Source organism: Lithobates pipiens, unplaced genomic scaffold (genome assembly GCF_037356315.1).
Source record: "Lithobates pipiens isolate NorthernLeopardFrog02 unplaced genomic scaffold, aLitPip1_a1.2 Scaffold_19, whole genome shotgun sequence".
NCBI classification, from domain to species: domain Eukaryota; kingdom Metazoa; phylum Chordata; class Amphibia; order Anura; family Ranidae; genus Lithobates; species Lithobates pipiens.
Genome location: NW_027507764.1, coordinates 85,812,673 through 85,829,017, shown reverse-complemented (window position 1 = coordinate 85,829,017; position 16,345 = coordinate 85,812,673). Strand labels below are relative to the sequence as shown.

Sequence of the window (16,345 nt, the reverse complement as noted above, 5' to 3'; positions counted from 1 at the left end):
TTTTAAGGTTATTGTTAATATCTTAAACTGTTAGGTAAGACTTACAAGACAACTTTAAAGCTAATTTCTGAGTGCTATACATTAACAAATAAACAAAACAGTAGTATTTTGGACTCTTTGTACAACTTTTATTCGAACATGACACGGCTACAAAGCATTGTAATTCTAGGATAATACCACAACCAGTAAGTAAATTTTAGAATAACGAGAGAATAAGATAATGCATGCAATATTATGCTCAGAAAATACAGTCAAAGATAAACCATGACAGTGAATGATGTATTTTCCCTGCTGTCTATCTCAACGTGCTGGCAGCAAAAGTCTCCTTTAACAAATACATGAACCCATCTTTTGCTTGCCTTCCTTTTCTTCATAAAGGCTAAGTTCACTTGTTCCAAAGAATAGCCTATGCAGTCAAGGGGCCCCAGTGGATATTAAAGAGGAAGTAAACCCTTCCAAACAACTTGGACCTATAGGTAAGCCTAGATTAAGGCTTACCTGTAGGTCCAAGCAATATCTCCTAAACCTATATGGTTTAGGAGATATTTGCCCGAAAATGGGCACGGCTGTCTACGGCGCATGCGCCGTAGACAGCGGCGCGCAGGCGCACTAAATGCGGCAAATCCAAGAATGGATTTGCCAAATTTGTCGACTCCTGTGCGCATGCGCGGGAGTGACGTCATCGCGGCTTCGCCGTATGACAGCGGCGGAGCTGCGAGGCGCGACTCCCGTGCGCATGCGCGGGAGTGACGTCATCGTGGTTGCGCCGCTGTGATTCGTCTGAGCTGCGAGACGCCACAAGCAACATGGATGCGGCGGACTACAGGGGACAGCGGCGACTTCGCTGGCTCCTGTGTCAGGTAAGTGACACATAATGAGCTACTATGCGATGCATAGTAGTCCATTATGCTTTACCTTTGCAGGGAAAAAAAGAGGAAGTAAACCCATCAGGGTTTACTTCCTCTTTAATAATCTATGCAACTTTGTAAAATTTTAAATAATATTGTTGTTATACCTGTAGGCTATTTGGGTCCCATCAGAAGTATGACCTGAAAACTCCCAGTTAGCAACCCCCATGTCTGGCCTTGTTGCTAGGATGTGAAAACCATTGGATGCTCACTCCCAGCATTGCAGGAGATGGACATGAGAGTTGTTAACTAAAAGTTTTTAGGCCAGGCTTTTAAAGCCCCGTACACACTATCAGATTGTCTGCTGAGTTTTTCCTTCAGATTTACCAAAACCATGTAGTAGAAGGGCCTGCCTGATTGCATACACATTGAAACTCCTAAGGTTTGACCTCATATTATATGGTTTTGGTAAATCTGAAGGAAAAACTCAGCAGACAATCTGATAGTGTGTACGGGTCTTAAGGAAAAATAAATGGCCTACAAGTATGACAATAAAATATTTGAACATTTTACAAAGCTGCACAGTTTTCTGATATTCATTGGGGCCCCTTGACTGCATAAGCTATTTTCTGAAAAAAAAAATTAGAACTTAGAGCATCAAACAGTTTAATTTAAATAAACTAATTATCTACTAAAATATAGTATAAGTCAGTATAGTATAAGTATAATGATACAAAACCTACTCAATATTATTTTAAAGTGTTACCAAGTAATATATACATTTTATGAACAGATAAAACATTTAAAATATATAATCTACAGAGTATATGTATCTTACCCACTGAGTGTAAATAAATATATAAAAAACAACTCATATCAAATAATTCATTGGTATATACACTCTGTAATCCATACATACCAAATATACTGTATATATATATATATATATATATATATATATATATATATATATATATATATATATATATATATATATATATATATGTGTGTGAATAACTTATGCAAAATGTAATAAATGTCCAATTTCATATAATATTCATATCAAAGTTCATATCCTTTGAGAAAGCCAATTGGGAACGTGTCAGTGGTTATTGACGTTAGCATGCCAGGTGGAGACTAGACATCATCTTGTTGGTTGGTTGATACTGTGGCAACTATTACATGCTACATAGTTATATAGTTAGTAATGTTGAATAAAGACACCAGTCCATCCAGTTCAACCTGAGAGAGTGTCTACAATTGTTCCTATCCCTGTACATTGCACACTCACATCAGTCCCTACCCTCAAGGAGCCCACAATCCAAGGTCCCCATTCTTATACTAGTGCGAATTTTGGACAGACACCAATTAACCTACATGCATGTCTTTGGAGTGCGGGAGGAAAACAGAGTACCTGGAGGAAACCCACGCAGGCACAGGGAGAACATGCAAACTCCAGGCAGGTAGTGTCATGGTTGGGATATAAACCAGTGACCCTTTTTACTGCTAGGCAAGAGTGCTAACCACTACACCACTGTGCCGCCCAAATGCTCTGAGATGCTGTGTTTTATATGAGTGTGCACATGTATGTTTTAAATAAATGTGAGTTTTAGCACACATGCTGCACTTTAGCAATATCAGCTTCTCCTTTTATCCTATATGAAAATTCCTGCATGAATCGTTACATATTTGAGGCTGAGAAGAGGAAAAAAATAGATTTTTGGATCTAGCTGACCCATGGTTAAGAGCATTAACCAGTGTGTATGACCCCCCCTATTTATTTGATGGGTCCACTGGATGAGGTTAGCGCATACCCTAAGAGGGTTTATGGTGAAGGGCACATTGGTATTTGTATGAAGATTTAAGAAGATCTATTAGCTTATTATCTGGTGGAATTGAAGATTAGAGGACTACTATATGAGATTGGACATTTACTACACAAGTTATTCACTTGTACATATGGATTACAGAGTGTATATTCCGATGAATTAATTGATATGAGTAGTTTTTTTTATATACTTATTTATACCCATTAAGCAATATATATATATATATATATATATATATATATATATATATATATATATATATATATATATATATATATATATATATATATATATATATATATATACCTTTTACATTATATATTTGTTTTATCTATTCATATTCATTAATTGGTAGCACTTTAAAATAATATTGAGTAGGTTTTGTATCATTATAGATGTTTAGTTGATTTAATCGCTTCAAATAGTTTAAATTATATTGGGTATGTGGTGTGGTGTTTGCACCATTCAGTGGCAGCTGCTCCAGAAATAGGATTTAAATGTTGATTTAAAATGATACTGTTAGTGCTGGGATTTTTTTAAGTATCAAACAATTACTGACTGCTTCCAGTGTGAAGTATCAAAATGCCTCACCAGCTAATCTTTCGAGAAGAAAGTAATTATAATTTTTGCCACCAGCACAGGTATAGAATGACTGATTAGTTCCTTTCAGAGCTGGTTGTCCCAATTTGTAGTTTACATTCTCAAATATCCATCAAGATTACAAAATGTGGGAGGAAGCATCCATACCTTTCGCCAAAGACTAAACAATAACAGATCTAATATACAGTAAGACCGGGCAAGACACAGCTTGTTAAAGGGGAAGTTTAGGGAATACAAACAACAAATACATATACTCACCTCTGCTGCAGCATTGATATGATACTGCAGCTGTGCCACATTGGCTCTAAGACCTGAGAACTGATCGGCCAGTGCTCAATCTTCTTGGACCAGAGAACAGTGACTAGCACTCTTGCATCCTAATTCAGTCCAGCACACAGGATTTTTTTTCATCTTAAAGTAGAACTGAGCCTGTTAATTTGAACTGTTTTTCCTAACTGTTTCTGGTGCTTGTGCTCTCAGCTAGACTGTCAAATCATTAAATGATAGGAGTCATAACTGATCACATGTGCAGCGCCATGGTAACTGCAGGTCAAACAGAAACTATGATGGCAGCTTCCTTGGCTGTAAAGGTAACAAATATTCATTTACTTTTGCTATAGTGAACAGTCTTTATTGCAGCTATTGTTTTAACACTCATTTATTATATATTGGATTTTTCATTTATATAGTTGTATATTTTTGAATTTTTTTTCAAGTTTTTCTATCTTATACCATACCATATACCACCAATTAGAGAAAAATGTTTCACTATTTCTTGTACCACACATTCATATCTATTTCATATAGATTTGTCACTTTGATCCCCCTATTAGGATTGTATAGTATATTTATATATTTTGTTGCATTTTCACTGCTATAAAAAACAATAATATATATATATATATATATATATATATATATATATATATATATATACTTACATACAGTATACACACACTTACGCTAGTAAATGTTTATATGTTTTTTTATTTATATATAGCCATGATAAGGAGTTTGCATTATAATTTATATTTATTTATTTATTTTTAATAGCAATCTGTCTATGTATAATTTGTTTCGATCATAATTAATTATGGTTTTCAAATTCATTAGTATTAGGTATTTTTTAATTATACTTTATTTTATTGAACAGGCAATATTGTGGTTACATACACTTTACCTGTTTTAAAGGTTTAAGAATGACAATGCCACATCCTTCTCCTCTTCCATAGCCATCAGCCTTTTTGGAAAATGGTTTACTTGTGCCTTCAGGAGAGATCATTTTTGCTTTACTGAGAGCAACATAGATATGGGGATCTATGATACAGCTGACACCACCACATATTGCCATCTCACAATCTCCTGTGAAAGGAAAGAACCATTTTCAAGTGTTTTAATATTATAAAATACAAGTCTGGTTGTAAGAATATGTAATGCAAGTCTGATGATTACTGATAACTGAAGTGTATCGAGAGGAAACCTTTCTTTTTACATAAAGGGAAAATTAGAATCTCTGTTGTATTTTTTCCATCCCTGTATACTATGCAACTAAACGCTGTAGACCATAACAGCGGTCATTAATGTTTCAGTAATTACAACAGCTTCTAACTGTGTTTTTTTTTCCCCACTAGATTTTCTATTTCATCTGAGAATATTCTAAGGAAACCCTGTGCATGTTAGGTCATGGATAGGCAGAGCTTGTTGCCTGCAAAATCTGTCCATCTTAAATATTTTGTACCATGACAAATACTGCATTTGTTGCTATGCACTTGGCCAATTATTATTTATAATTATTAATATTAATAACATTATTATTCCATTCATCTAATGCAAACTGAAAAGATTGTTATCTTTTTAAATGGTAAAAATATGTGTCTAATACACAAATCATTGCTTTTATTGGTTATTTATTCCTAGAGAATTAATAGAAATAGAGAAATAAAATTGATGTCCTTTTTTTCCACAAATAGAGCTTTCTTTTTTAATGGAAATGTGTAAGTTCTGTATACAATTCTATTTTATTTGTATTTTTTTATATGTATTGCACAATGCCCTCACTGTGCACACGGCACTAATAATGGTTTCAGTACATGTTTTGCATTCTTTCGAGTCCTGATTAGAATTAGCCTGCCTATGTAACGCCCTTTGTTACCATAAACGTACAATTGTAATATTAATGTGATACCTACGTAATCATGTGTATAAAAACCTTCAAATGCATCATAATAAAGGGAGAACAGTTATTTGGAAAGATGCTGAGCATATCTTTTGTGTCTGTTCCCTACTGCAGTGAATGACTTATATAGCGCTGCCTATACGAACTGAATTTCCTCAGGGTGCTTTTTCTTGCCACCGGTGTCCATCTGCGGCTATTTATGCGGTCCTTTAACCTGTAGAGTCCCAACACACTTACAACATTGACACACACATACACATATTATGGCCAATTCTTATGGACAGGGTCTAATTAACCTACCAGCATGTCTTTGGAGTGTGGAGGGAAACCGGAGTACCCGGAGGAAACCCACGCAGGCACAGGGAGAACATGCAAACTCCAGGCAGATAGTGTTGTGGTCGGGATTTGAACCCTATTGCTGCTAGGTGAAAGTGCTAACCACTACACCACTGTGCTGCCCAGTAATTATTATTAATTTGGAACCACTAATCAATATGAGGATAGGAGTTGCCTATCTACAAAATATCCATTTCAGGTGGTGGGCTTTGCCGAGGAGGGGTTCCCAGGTGACCCTGAGTATCCGAAACGAGGAGCTTGAGATGACCCGGGAATTTCTGATAATTAGCCGGCTGAGGTAAGCCTTTTGCTTACATTATTAGACTTCATTGATCGGTAAGGCATTTTCAGGACAAAGGGTACCTATTTTACTCCCCTTAATCGAACTGTATTGATTGGTGGTTATATGTTATGTTGTCACTGTCTACTGTCCATTGGAGTGTTAGAGATAAGAAATTGAAGAATAATACTGTTCACAGGTATATGTAGTACATCTGCTAGATAAAGTAGTTTAGAGGCAATAGGATATAGGCACATGTAGAGAAGACTGGCCAGTCATTATGGGCATTAAATTAAGTAAGGTATTGAAGGGTAAGAGACCCTCAAAAATGCCCAGCACAAGAGGAGCACTTTATATGAACCGAAGGTGTGGTTCCACTTATACTGAGCCCCTAGATTAATGGTTTAAAGTGGTCAGGGATCCACAATGGGTAACTGGGTTACCACCAAAGTCCACAGGGACAAAGAATCATGCAGAGTATACAGCTAGAGGAACAGCTATGTATGTGAGCGGGATGGATCAAGGGTGACAATTAACACTAGACAGAAAGGGACATTTTGATGTTAAGTTGTGGGATGAATTTGGGGTCAGGCACTACAACTAGTAAAGTCAAGAGACAGTAATAAGAGTTAAAACAGAATGCTTTATATGTTGTCAGAGAGGGAAGATGGGATGAGCAATATGGCTGCCTGTCTGATCATAGAAGGTACAGTATGTGAAGTATGGTATTACAATACATTGGATGCAAACAATATCATTACAAAATAAAGAAAGCAGAAGTTTAAGCAAGGAAGTATTAAAAGTGTTAAAAGAAAGTGAGAGAATGATATGCATGTGTTGTGTACAAATGGGAAAAATGTAAGCGATTTTAGAGAGATATTTGTGTATATTTGTGAATGCTGGAATCTTTAGTTCTATCTTTGTGCTGTCATGAAAGAATTTAGCTGGTATGAGAGGTTGGTGATAAGCTGGAAGGACACCATGCCAATTTCTGTTTTTTAGACAAAACATTTATAACAAAATGTGCCGGGTTAATGAATCTAATGATAAACAATGTGATCACAATTATTTTTGAATCTGTTTTCTAAACATGGTAAAATGAAGGTTACATTTAACCGTGTCTTACACAAATTTTATATCTTTTGATAGTGGAAACAAATAAGAGAAATTTAGTAAAATTAAGTACTGTATTTATCGGCCTATAACACACACCGGCGTATAACACGCACCCCAAGTTTAGGAGGGCATTTTAAGGAAAAAAGTTTTAGGAGGGAAGTTTAAGGAAAAAAAAACTTACATTTAAATGTCCATCAATGCAGCCTTATCAGTGTGAATCTGCAGCCTTGTCCATCATTGCAGAATGACCATAGTCATTTGCAGCTTGCCCAGCATCATTTGCAGCTAGCCCAGCGCCGTTTTGCAGCCTTGCCCAGTGTAATTTGCAGCTTGCCAGTGTCATTTGCAGCTTGCCCAGCGCTGTTTTCAGCCTTGCCCACATTTAAATTTCCCGCCGACGAGACAGCCCGAGCAAGCGCCGCCGACTGTACTGTGTACTCGGCTCGGCTCGGCTCGGCTCGCAGTCCATCCCAGTACACAGTACAGTCGGCTCAGTATTTTTTGGGGGCGGTCTGTATTTTTTGGCGGCACTCACTATTTTTCGGCGCCACTCGCTATTTTTGGCTCACAGACAGTGGGGATCGGCGTATAACACGCACCCACGACTTTCCCCCAATTTTAATAAATAAATAAATACAGTATTATGCCCCCCTTTAAGGGCATTTATCTGTGCATATGTATTAGTGTGTGATATTGAAATTATCATATGAGTATTAATTTCTAATATGAGTTTAACAATTTTATTAATACATATAGATACATATAGATATATTAAAACTGGTTTAGACAACCTTTGGTTGGAAATGAAATCCAGGTTAATCCAGGTTAATGGGGAAATTGGTAAAAATGGGATTAGTCTAGATTAAGATAACAATTTTGTAATTTCACATTTATTGAGTGGAAAGAAAAAAAAAAGATTAAGATGAGGTTGTTAATTGAATACAGCTGCCATAATGTTTAACAAAGCCAAGATGGATGGGATATATAAAAAGTTTTTCTACAGAAATGAAATCTTAAAGTCTGATAATAACTTGATGTGCGGTCCATGATGTGAGAGTTAGGCCGCGTACACACGCGGGGACTGTTCGCTCAACTTTGTCCGTCAAACAGTTTCAGCGAACAGTCCGCTCAAAATTAGCATGGACGGACATGGCCACACACGACGAACGAACAGTTTGCTGAAACCGTGCGCGATGACGTGAACGGCACGTACGACGGGACGGAAAATACGACGTCCTATACACTGCATTACAACTTTCGGCGTGTAAATCCTTTCTGAGCATGCGCGGAACTTAGTTTGACGAACAAGCCTACACACGAGGGGACTGTTCGCTGAAACCAAGTTTCAGCAGACAGTTTTTCGGAATTTCCGAAAAACTTTGTTCAGCAGACTGTTCGCTGAAACTGTCCGCTGAAAGCCCACACACGAGCGGACTGTCCGCCGAAACACTGTTCAGCGGACAAAGTTGGGCGAACAGTCCCCGCGTGTGTACGCGGCCAAATAATAAATAACATTTAAATATCACAGACCAATCACATCAAGTCCACACACCCTCTAAGGCCGCGTACACACGGGCGGACTGATCGCTCAACTTTGTCCGCTGAACAGTGTTTCAGCGGACAGTCCGCCCGTGTGTGGGGCTTCAGCGGACAGTTTCAGCGGACAGTTTGACGAACAAAGTTTTTCGGAAATTCCGAAAAACTGTCCGCTGAAACTTTGTTTGAGCGAACAGTCCGCCCGTGTGTAGGCCACTTTCGAAATGAGCAAACTGTTCCCGCTCGGAGGAAAGTCTGCTCATTACGAGCGCGTCTCCAGGTAGGCGGGGCCCGCGAAGGAGACGTCGCGGGCACCGCCGCCTGGTATGGACTTAAAGGGGAACCCAACGCCGAAAAAAATCGGCGTGGGGGTCCCCCCAAAGTCCACAACAGACCCTTGTCCGAGCACGCTACCCGGCCGGCCAGGAAAGGGGGGCGAGCGAGCGTGCCCCCCCTCCTGAGCCGTACCAGGCCGCGTGCCCTCAACATGGGGGGTGCCTTGGGGAAGGGGGGGCCGCGCGGCCCCCCCACCCCAAAGCACCTTGTCCCCATGTTGATGAGGACAAGGGCCTCTTCCCGACAACCCTGGCCGTTGGTTGTCGGGGTCTGCGGGCGGGGGGCTTATCGGAATCCGGGAGCCCCCTTTAATAAGGGGGCCCCCGGATACCGGCCCCCCACCCTATGTGAATGAGTATGGGGTACAATGTACCCCTACCCATTCACCTGTAAAATAAAAGTACCCAAAAAAAAAAAACACAACACACGAGATAAAATATTTTATTGCACAGCTCCGGGGGTCTTCCGTCTTCGGGGGTCTTCTCGCCGGACTCCTCCGCTATCTTCGTGTAGCTCTTTTGCTAGCGGAGGAGTCCGGCTTCCTTCCTCCCCGCCGGCGGCCTCTTCTCCCGACTTCGGGGGTCTTGTCCCCCTCTTCGGTTCTTCTGCCGGGCCACCGCACCTTCTTATAGCTCTTTTAGAGGCGGTGGCCCGGTCTTCTGTCGCCGCTGTCGCTGTCGCCGCCTTCCGTTCTTCTTCTTCTTATTCTTCTTCTTCTTCTTCTCCAGGAGATGTTGACACGACGCTCTCTCCGGCCGGAATGCCAGAGCCGCCCTGAGCTGCCACTTATATAGTGACAATGGGGCGGTGTCACATGGTATATGTCACATGGGTTGGTCACATGGTGACCCCGCCCTTACGATGTCATAGTCCCCATGTGACATCAACCCATGTGACCAACCCATGTGACATATACCATGTGACACCGCCCCATTGTCACTATATAAGTGGCAGCGCAGGGCGGCTCTGGCATTCCGGCCGGAGAGAGCGTCGTGTCAACATCTCCTGGAGAAGAAGAAGAAGAAGAACGGGAGGCGGCGGCGACAGCGGCGACGGCGGCGACAGAAGACCGGGCCACCGCCTGCAAAAGAGCTACAAGAAGGCGCGGTGGCCCGGCAGAAGAACCGAAGAGGGGGACAAGACCCCCGAAGTCGGGAGAAGAGGCCGGCGGCGGGGAGGAAGAAAGCCGGACTCCTCCGCTAGCAAAAGAGCTACACGAAGATAGTGGAGGAGTCCGGCGAGAAGACCCCCGAAGACGGAAGACCCCCGGAGCTGTGTTGTGTTTTTTTTTGGGTACTTTTATTTTACAGGTGAATGGGTAGGGGTACATTGTACCCCATACTCATTCACATAGGGTGGGGGGCCGGTATCCGGGGGCCCCCTTATTAAAGGGGGCTCCCGGATCCTGATAAGTCCCCCGCCCGCAGACCCCGACAACCAACGGCCAGGGTTGTCGGGAAGAGGCCCTTGTCCTCATCAACATGGGGACAAGGTGCTTTGGGGTGGGGGGGGCCGCGCGGCCCCCCCTTCCCCAAGGCACCCCCCATGTTGAGGGCACGCGGCCTGGTACGGCTCAGGAGGGGGGGCGCGCTCGCTCGCCCCCCTTTCCTGGCCGGCCGGGTAGCGTGCTCGGACAAGGGTCTGTTGTGGACTTTGGGGGGACCCCCACGCCGATTTTTTTCGGCGTTGGGGTTCCCCTTTAAGTCCATTCCAGGCGGGGGAGCCCGCGACGTCTCCGTCGCGGGCCCCGCCTACCTTCACACGCGCTCGAAATGAGCGGACTGTTGCCTCGTGTGTGGGCTTTCAAAAGTTGCGCGGACTTAGTACGACGAACTAAGTCCGCTCAAAAAAAGTGCCGTGTGTGGGCAAGTTCCTTCATTCAAAAGTTTGAGCGGACTGTTTGACGAACTTAGTTTCGGCAAACAGTCCCCGTGTGTGTACGCGGCCTTAGGATATATGCCACCTGCAGCCAGTTGTTTTGTCGTTTTTGATGGCCAAGTGCTTTCTGGTCCATCATATATATTGTTGTCTTTTTGAAACATGAAACTGGAGTTCTTATGCCGCGTACACACGAGCGGACTGTATGGCGTACTTAGTCCGTCAAAACACATTTCAGCGGACAATCCGCTCGTGTGTGGGCTTCAGCGGACTTTTTCAGCGTGCAGTCCGGCGTACTAAGAATTTCGGATTTTTCGAAATTCTGTCCGTCGTACTTTGGTTTCAGCAGACAATCCGCTCGTCAGTATGCTAGTTCGACGGACTAAGAATGGCGCATGCCCAGAAAGGATTTACACGGCGGAAGGGTGCTTTGCTGTGTCTTGGACTTCCTATTTCTAGTCCCGTCGTACGTGCTGTACACGTCATCGCGCAAGCTTTCGACGGACTGTTTGTGCATCCGTGTGTGGTCAAGTCCGTTCAGTCGAAAGTACGACGGACTGTCCGTCGGATTGTATGACGAACTAAGTACGCCATACAGTCCGCTCGTGTGTACGCGGCATTACACAAAAAGCATGATAGAAAAGAAGCCATTGTTATATTTATGCAAGCTTTACCCAGTAATGAAGGGTTCACCCCAATATATCAGAGCTGTAGCTTTTATGCAAAGGTGCTATTAGACAAAGTTACAGACATTATTTTGGTCAAATATTTAATTTTTAATGATCCAACGTTCTGCACAGAAAATATATAGCTAACTAAATGTTTGTCTAATGAAAGGTTCAAAATATGAATTTATTTTGCTTGTTTATGTACAAATCTAACAATAAAAAATTTATACATTTGAATCCAGCCACCTTATTGCCTCTATTGGAGGAGGCTGAAGACAAAGAAAAAACACATGTGTTACATTGTGTTACATGTGTTACATTGATGTTGTAGGAATCAGCTTCTGTGAGCCCAGTGCAGGACACACTCCCTGAAGACCCATGTATTAAATTAAATGCCCATTCTGAGTATGCAGTTTATCAACCAGGAGGATATTCTGTATTCAGAGTCATTGGATCCTTTTTTCCCCAGATCAAGAAGCAGAGCTCCATGTTTTAGCAAAGCCTGTGAGCTATAAAAAGTATATATTTATATAGATAGGCGAGATATAGAGAGCTTTTGCTTCCATTTGAAGGGCCAGAAGTTTGTTTTTACTTCGGCAGGTAAACCAATCAAGCACGCCAAATTAATATGATCGGCTGTTTTCAGCCTTCCAGGTGCTTGCTAGGGTAGCCATTCTAACTTTAAAACTCTCATATGGAAGCAGACCAGACGACTAAGGATGCTGCATTTACAGCCAAGGACACTTGCTGAGACTGTGCAGATTCCACCCTAGTTCTGGCCCAGTATATAGCTGGGATAAATAATTCAACTTTAGGGACCCCAGAATGAGAAGAACAAGTGGTCCACAGAGGACAATTTCTTACGCAATAAGACTTTGGAAAAGGTGATAATTTATGCCTACCCCTACTGAACGGACTCACCCAGGCACGCGGAGGAAAGTCCGCTCATTTCGAGCGCATCCCCAGGTAGGCGGGGCCTGCGAAGGTGACGCCGCTGGCCCCGCCACCTGGTATGGACTTAAAGGGGAACCCCAACGCCGAAAAAAATCAGCGTGGGGGTCCCCCCCAAGTCCACAACAGACCCTTGTCCGAGCACGCTACCCGGCTGGCCAGGAAAGGAGGGGCGACCCCCGAAGTCGGAAGAAGAGGGCGGCGACGAAGAAGAATGCCGGGCTCCTCTGCTAGTAAAAGAGCTATAAGAAGATAGCGGAGGAGTCCGGCGAGAAGACCCCCGAAGACGGAAGACCCCCGGAGCTGTGCAATAAATTATTTTATCTTGTGTGTTGGGTTTTTTTTTGTACTTTATTTTACAGGTGAATGGGTAGGGGTACATTGTACCCCATACTCATTCACATAGGGTGGGGGGCCGGTATCCGGGGGCCCCCTTATTAAAGGGGGCTCCCGGATTCCGATAAGCCCCTCGCCCGCAGACCCCGACAACCAACGGCCAGGGTTGTCGGGAAGAGGCCCTTGTCCTCATCAACATGGGGACAAGGTGCTATGGGGTGAGGGGGGGCCGCGCGCCCCCCTTCCCCAAGGCACCCCCCATGTTGAGGGCACGCTGCCTGGTACGGCTCGGGGGGGTGCGCTCGCTCGCCCCTCCTTTCCTGGCCAGCCGGGTAGCGTGCTTGGACACGGGTCTGTTGTGGACTTGGGGGACCCCCACGCCGATTTTTTCCCCTTTAAGTCCATACCAGGTGGCGCGGCCAGCGACGTGTCCTTGCGGGCCCCGCCTACCTGGAGACCCCCTCGAAATGAGCGGACTTTTCTCCCGGAAAAGTCCGCTCATTTCAAAAGTACGGCGGACTGGCATACACACGGCCGGATTGTCCGCCGAAATGCGAGTCCGGCGGGAAGACTGGAGTGCAAAACTACTTTCTAAGTCCGCCGTACTTTCGGGTCAAAAAAGTATGCCGGAGGCTACACACGGGGGGATTGTCCGGCGGACTTGAGTTTGCCGGACTTTTCCACCCGCTTGTTTGATCGTGTGTACGCGGCATACCAGACACTCTTTTCCCTCCAGCTTGACACATGGACCGTGTCATCAGTCACAAACAGTTATGGCTGCCTTAGTAAATGAGAGTGGGATAGAGCCAGGGTTCTCCACAGTTGTTTTTATAACATACCACTTCTTGTTTTACCTGTTACCAAAGGTGTTACCAAAAGCTGAACATCCCTTCCAGAGATAAAAAGATATATCCAGATGCCCAAGTCAGGATCTTACAAGTATGTATTTTGTTTGTATGGACATGTTTTCTGAAAGTCTAGTGGCAAATACTACTGCAAAGGCCACAGTAAAAAGGGTTATCAGAAGTAGTTTAAGTACAGAGTGCAGAATCTACAGAGAGTAACAGAGGAAATAATTTTTTAGAGTCCTTAATAGAAGTTTTGAGGTTTTATTTTTACACCCCCTACTGTCTACAATGTAGCGGATAAAGTAGAGTAAGAAACTAGAAAACTTTTGCCTAAATGTTTTCTGATATTTTATCAAGCCCCTAAGGGGATGTCGGACCCTCTCCCTATGGGATTTGGTTTGGGAGTGTGTTACTCACTTGCTTATATTTTGTCTCATCAATTGAAGTCCTCCATTCGGATCTCACAGAGAATTTTGCTGATCTTTTAAGGTTTTTGACAAACTCATTTATGTGTTTTCTCCCCAATTCCAGATCCTAAAAGTTTGGAAGGATCTAAAACTAAAGCCAGGTGACTTGTGGATTGTTAAGAGACATTTATATATAAGGAAATGCTTGGAGACTCAATACAGCATCTATTTCATGTACAGTTTTGCAAAACTTGAAGGAAAAGTCACCTGGATCCACACCAGACACTGCAAATTAAAGAAATTAAAGAAATCTCTGTGTTTGATTTGTTTCCCTCTTGCGATCACAGTCTAGGGTACTTTTTTTTTAACAGAAATGTCTTTATTAATAAAATAAAGCATCGTTACAACTTATGCACAGTTCCATATATGCAGTTACCTACACAGATCAACACCATCAATCCTGCCTGTCAAAATGTCATCGAGCATGGGGGGGGACAGGTAAAGGGCACAGCCTACCAGCTCATAGGATAATACAACAATAGAAAAGCACACTGAATGGATATACACATAAAAAAAGGACTCATTCACCACCGTTATGGGGTCTCAGGTTAGTACCAGTAGCACACCAAGATCATATCCCTTTGACATTTCCGCTGTTAGACCGTGAGTGATCTAGCTCTTATCCACAGATCCCAGATGTTACCAAATTTCTTCGGAAATTTCCACCCCATATACGTTAGTTTGTAGAGTGGTAATACCGAGTCCATCAGTGAGTGCCACTGGGTGAGTGTAGGGGGAGACATCAACTTCCAAGCTTGCAGCAACACCTTCCTGGCATAAAAGCAGAGATAAAACAGCAAAAGACTCTTCTGAGTGGAATGTGTTGCTAGGTCTGTTATACCCAAAAGAAGCACCTTGGGCTCCATTGATACTAAAAGATCGGTGACTGCATTAATGCCTACCAGCACCTGCTCCCAGAAGCTCTGGATAATCCGACAGTCCCAGTAGTATGTTCAAACTGCCTGCTGACACTTAGGGCATAGCTCTGTTTTTAGTTTGGGTGAACCACCAGCGGACAGTGACTAATCGCTGCCCAGTAGTATCTTTGGAAACAGGGTAATGATAGACCACCCAGAGACAGAGGGAGTTTCAGTTTGGCCTTAGAAATCCGCGAGGCCCTTCCGCCCCAAATTAATGAAGAGACTATTTCATCTAGTTTGCAGAAGAATGTTGTAGGAATTGGAACCGGGGTATTTCTAAAAACGTATAAACATTTGTGGAGAAAAGTAATTTTTTAATAGATTAACCCGCCCCACTGGAGTCAGCGGTAACGTCTTCCAAATTTGGCATTTCGCCGTTAGGGCATGTAAGATTGGATAGAGATTGTCTGCTAGATACTGCGAGAGGTCATTAGTAATCTCAATCCCTAAATATCGAAAGCGGGAAACTCTTTGCAGGGGGGGCGATGAGGGTGGAGGGGGCGTTGAGTCAGGCCGCGTACACACGCACGGACTGTTCGCCCAACTTTGTCCGTCCAACAGTTTCGGCAAACAGTCCGCTCAAACTTAGCATGGACGGACATGGCCACACACGACGGACGAACAGTTTGCTGAAACCGTGCGCGATGACGTGAACGGCACGTACGACGGGACGAAAAATACGACGTCCTATACACTGCATTATAGCTTTCGGCGTGAAAATCCTTTCTGAGCATGCGCGCAACTTTGTTTGACGAACAAGCCTACACACGAGCGGGCTGTTCGCTGAAACAAGGTTTCAGCGGACAGTTTTTCGGAAATTCCGAAAAACCTTGTCCGTCCAACTGTCCGCTGAAACTGTCCGCTGAAAGCCCACACACGAGCGGACTGTCCGCCCAAACACTGTTCAGCGGACAAAGTTGGGCGAACAGTCCGCCCGTGTGTACGCGGCCTCAGAGAGCAAAAATACACGGGATTTTCCCCAATTAACTCTGACCCCAGAGAAATTACCATACTCATCTATGACCCTCAAAGCTGCCGTCATGGAGTCAGAGGTGTCCCCAAGGTACAAAAGTGTGTCATCCACGTATAGTGATATACTTTCTACCAAGGGACCCACCTGCAGTCCCGCCACCCCCCCCATTGAACAAAGGAGAATTGCCTCAGGTTCAATGGCTCGGGCAAACAGCCCTGGGGAAAGGGGGAGAGAGGACCCCACCAGT

General features: G+C 43.4%; 1 protein-coding gene across 1 annotated transcript in view; it reads right to left on the bottom strand.

Annotated features, from left to right (window-relative positions):
- LOC143996145 (mycocerosic acid synthase-like) overlaps positions 1–16,345 on the bottom strand; it is a 99,987-nt gene that overhangs the window by 6,581 nt on the left and 77,061 nt on the right. Inside the window, exon 5 of the mRNA XM_077491031.1 lies at positions 4,458–4,639. Coding sequence (XP_077347157.1) covers positions 4,458–4,639 — 182 coding nt within the window. The remainder of the gene's footprint in view (positions 1–4,457; positions 4,640–16,345) is intronic.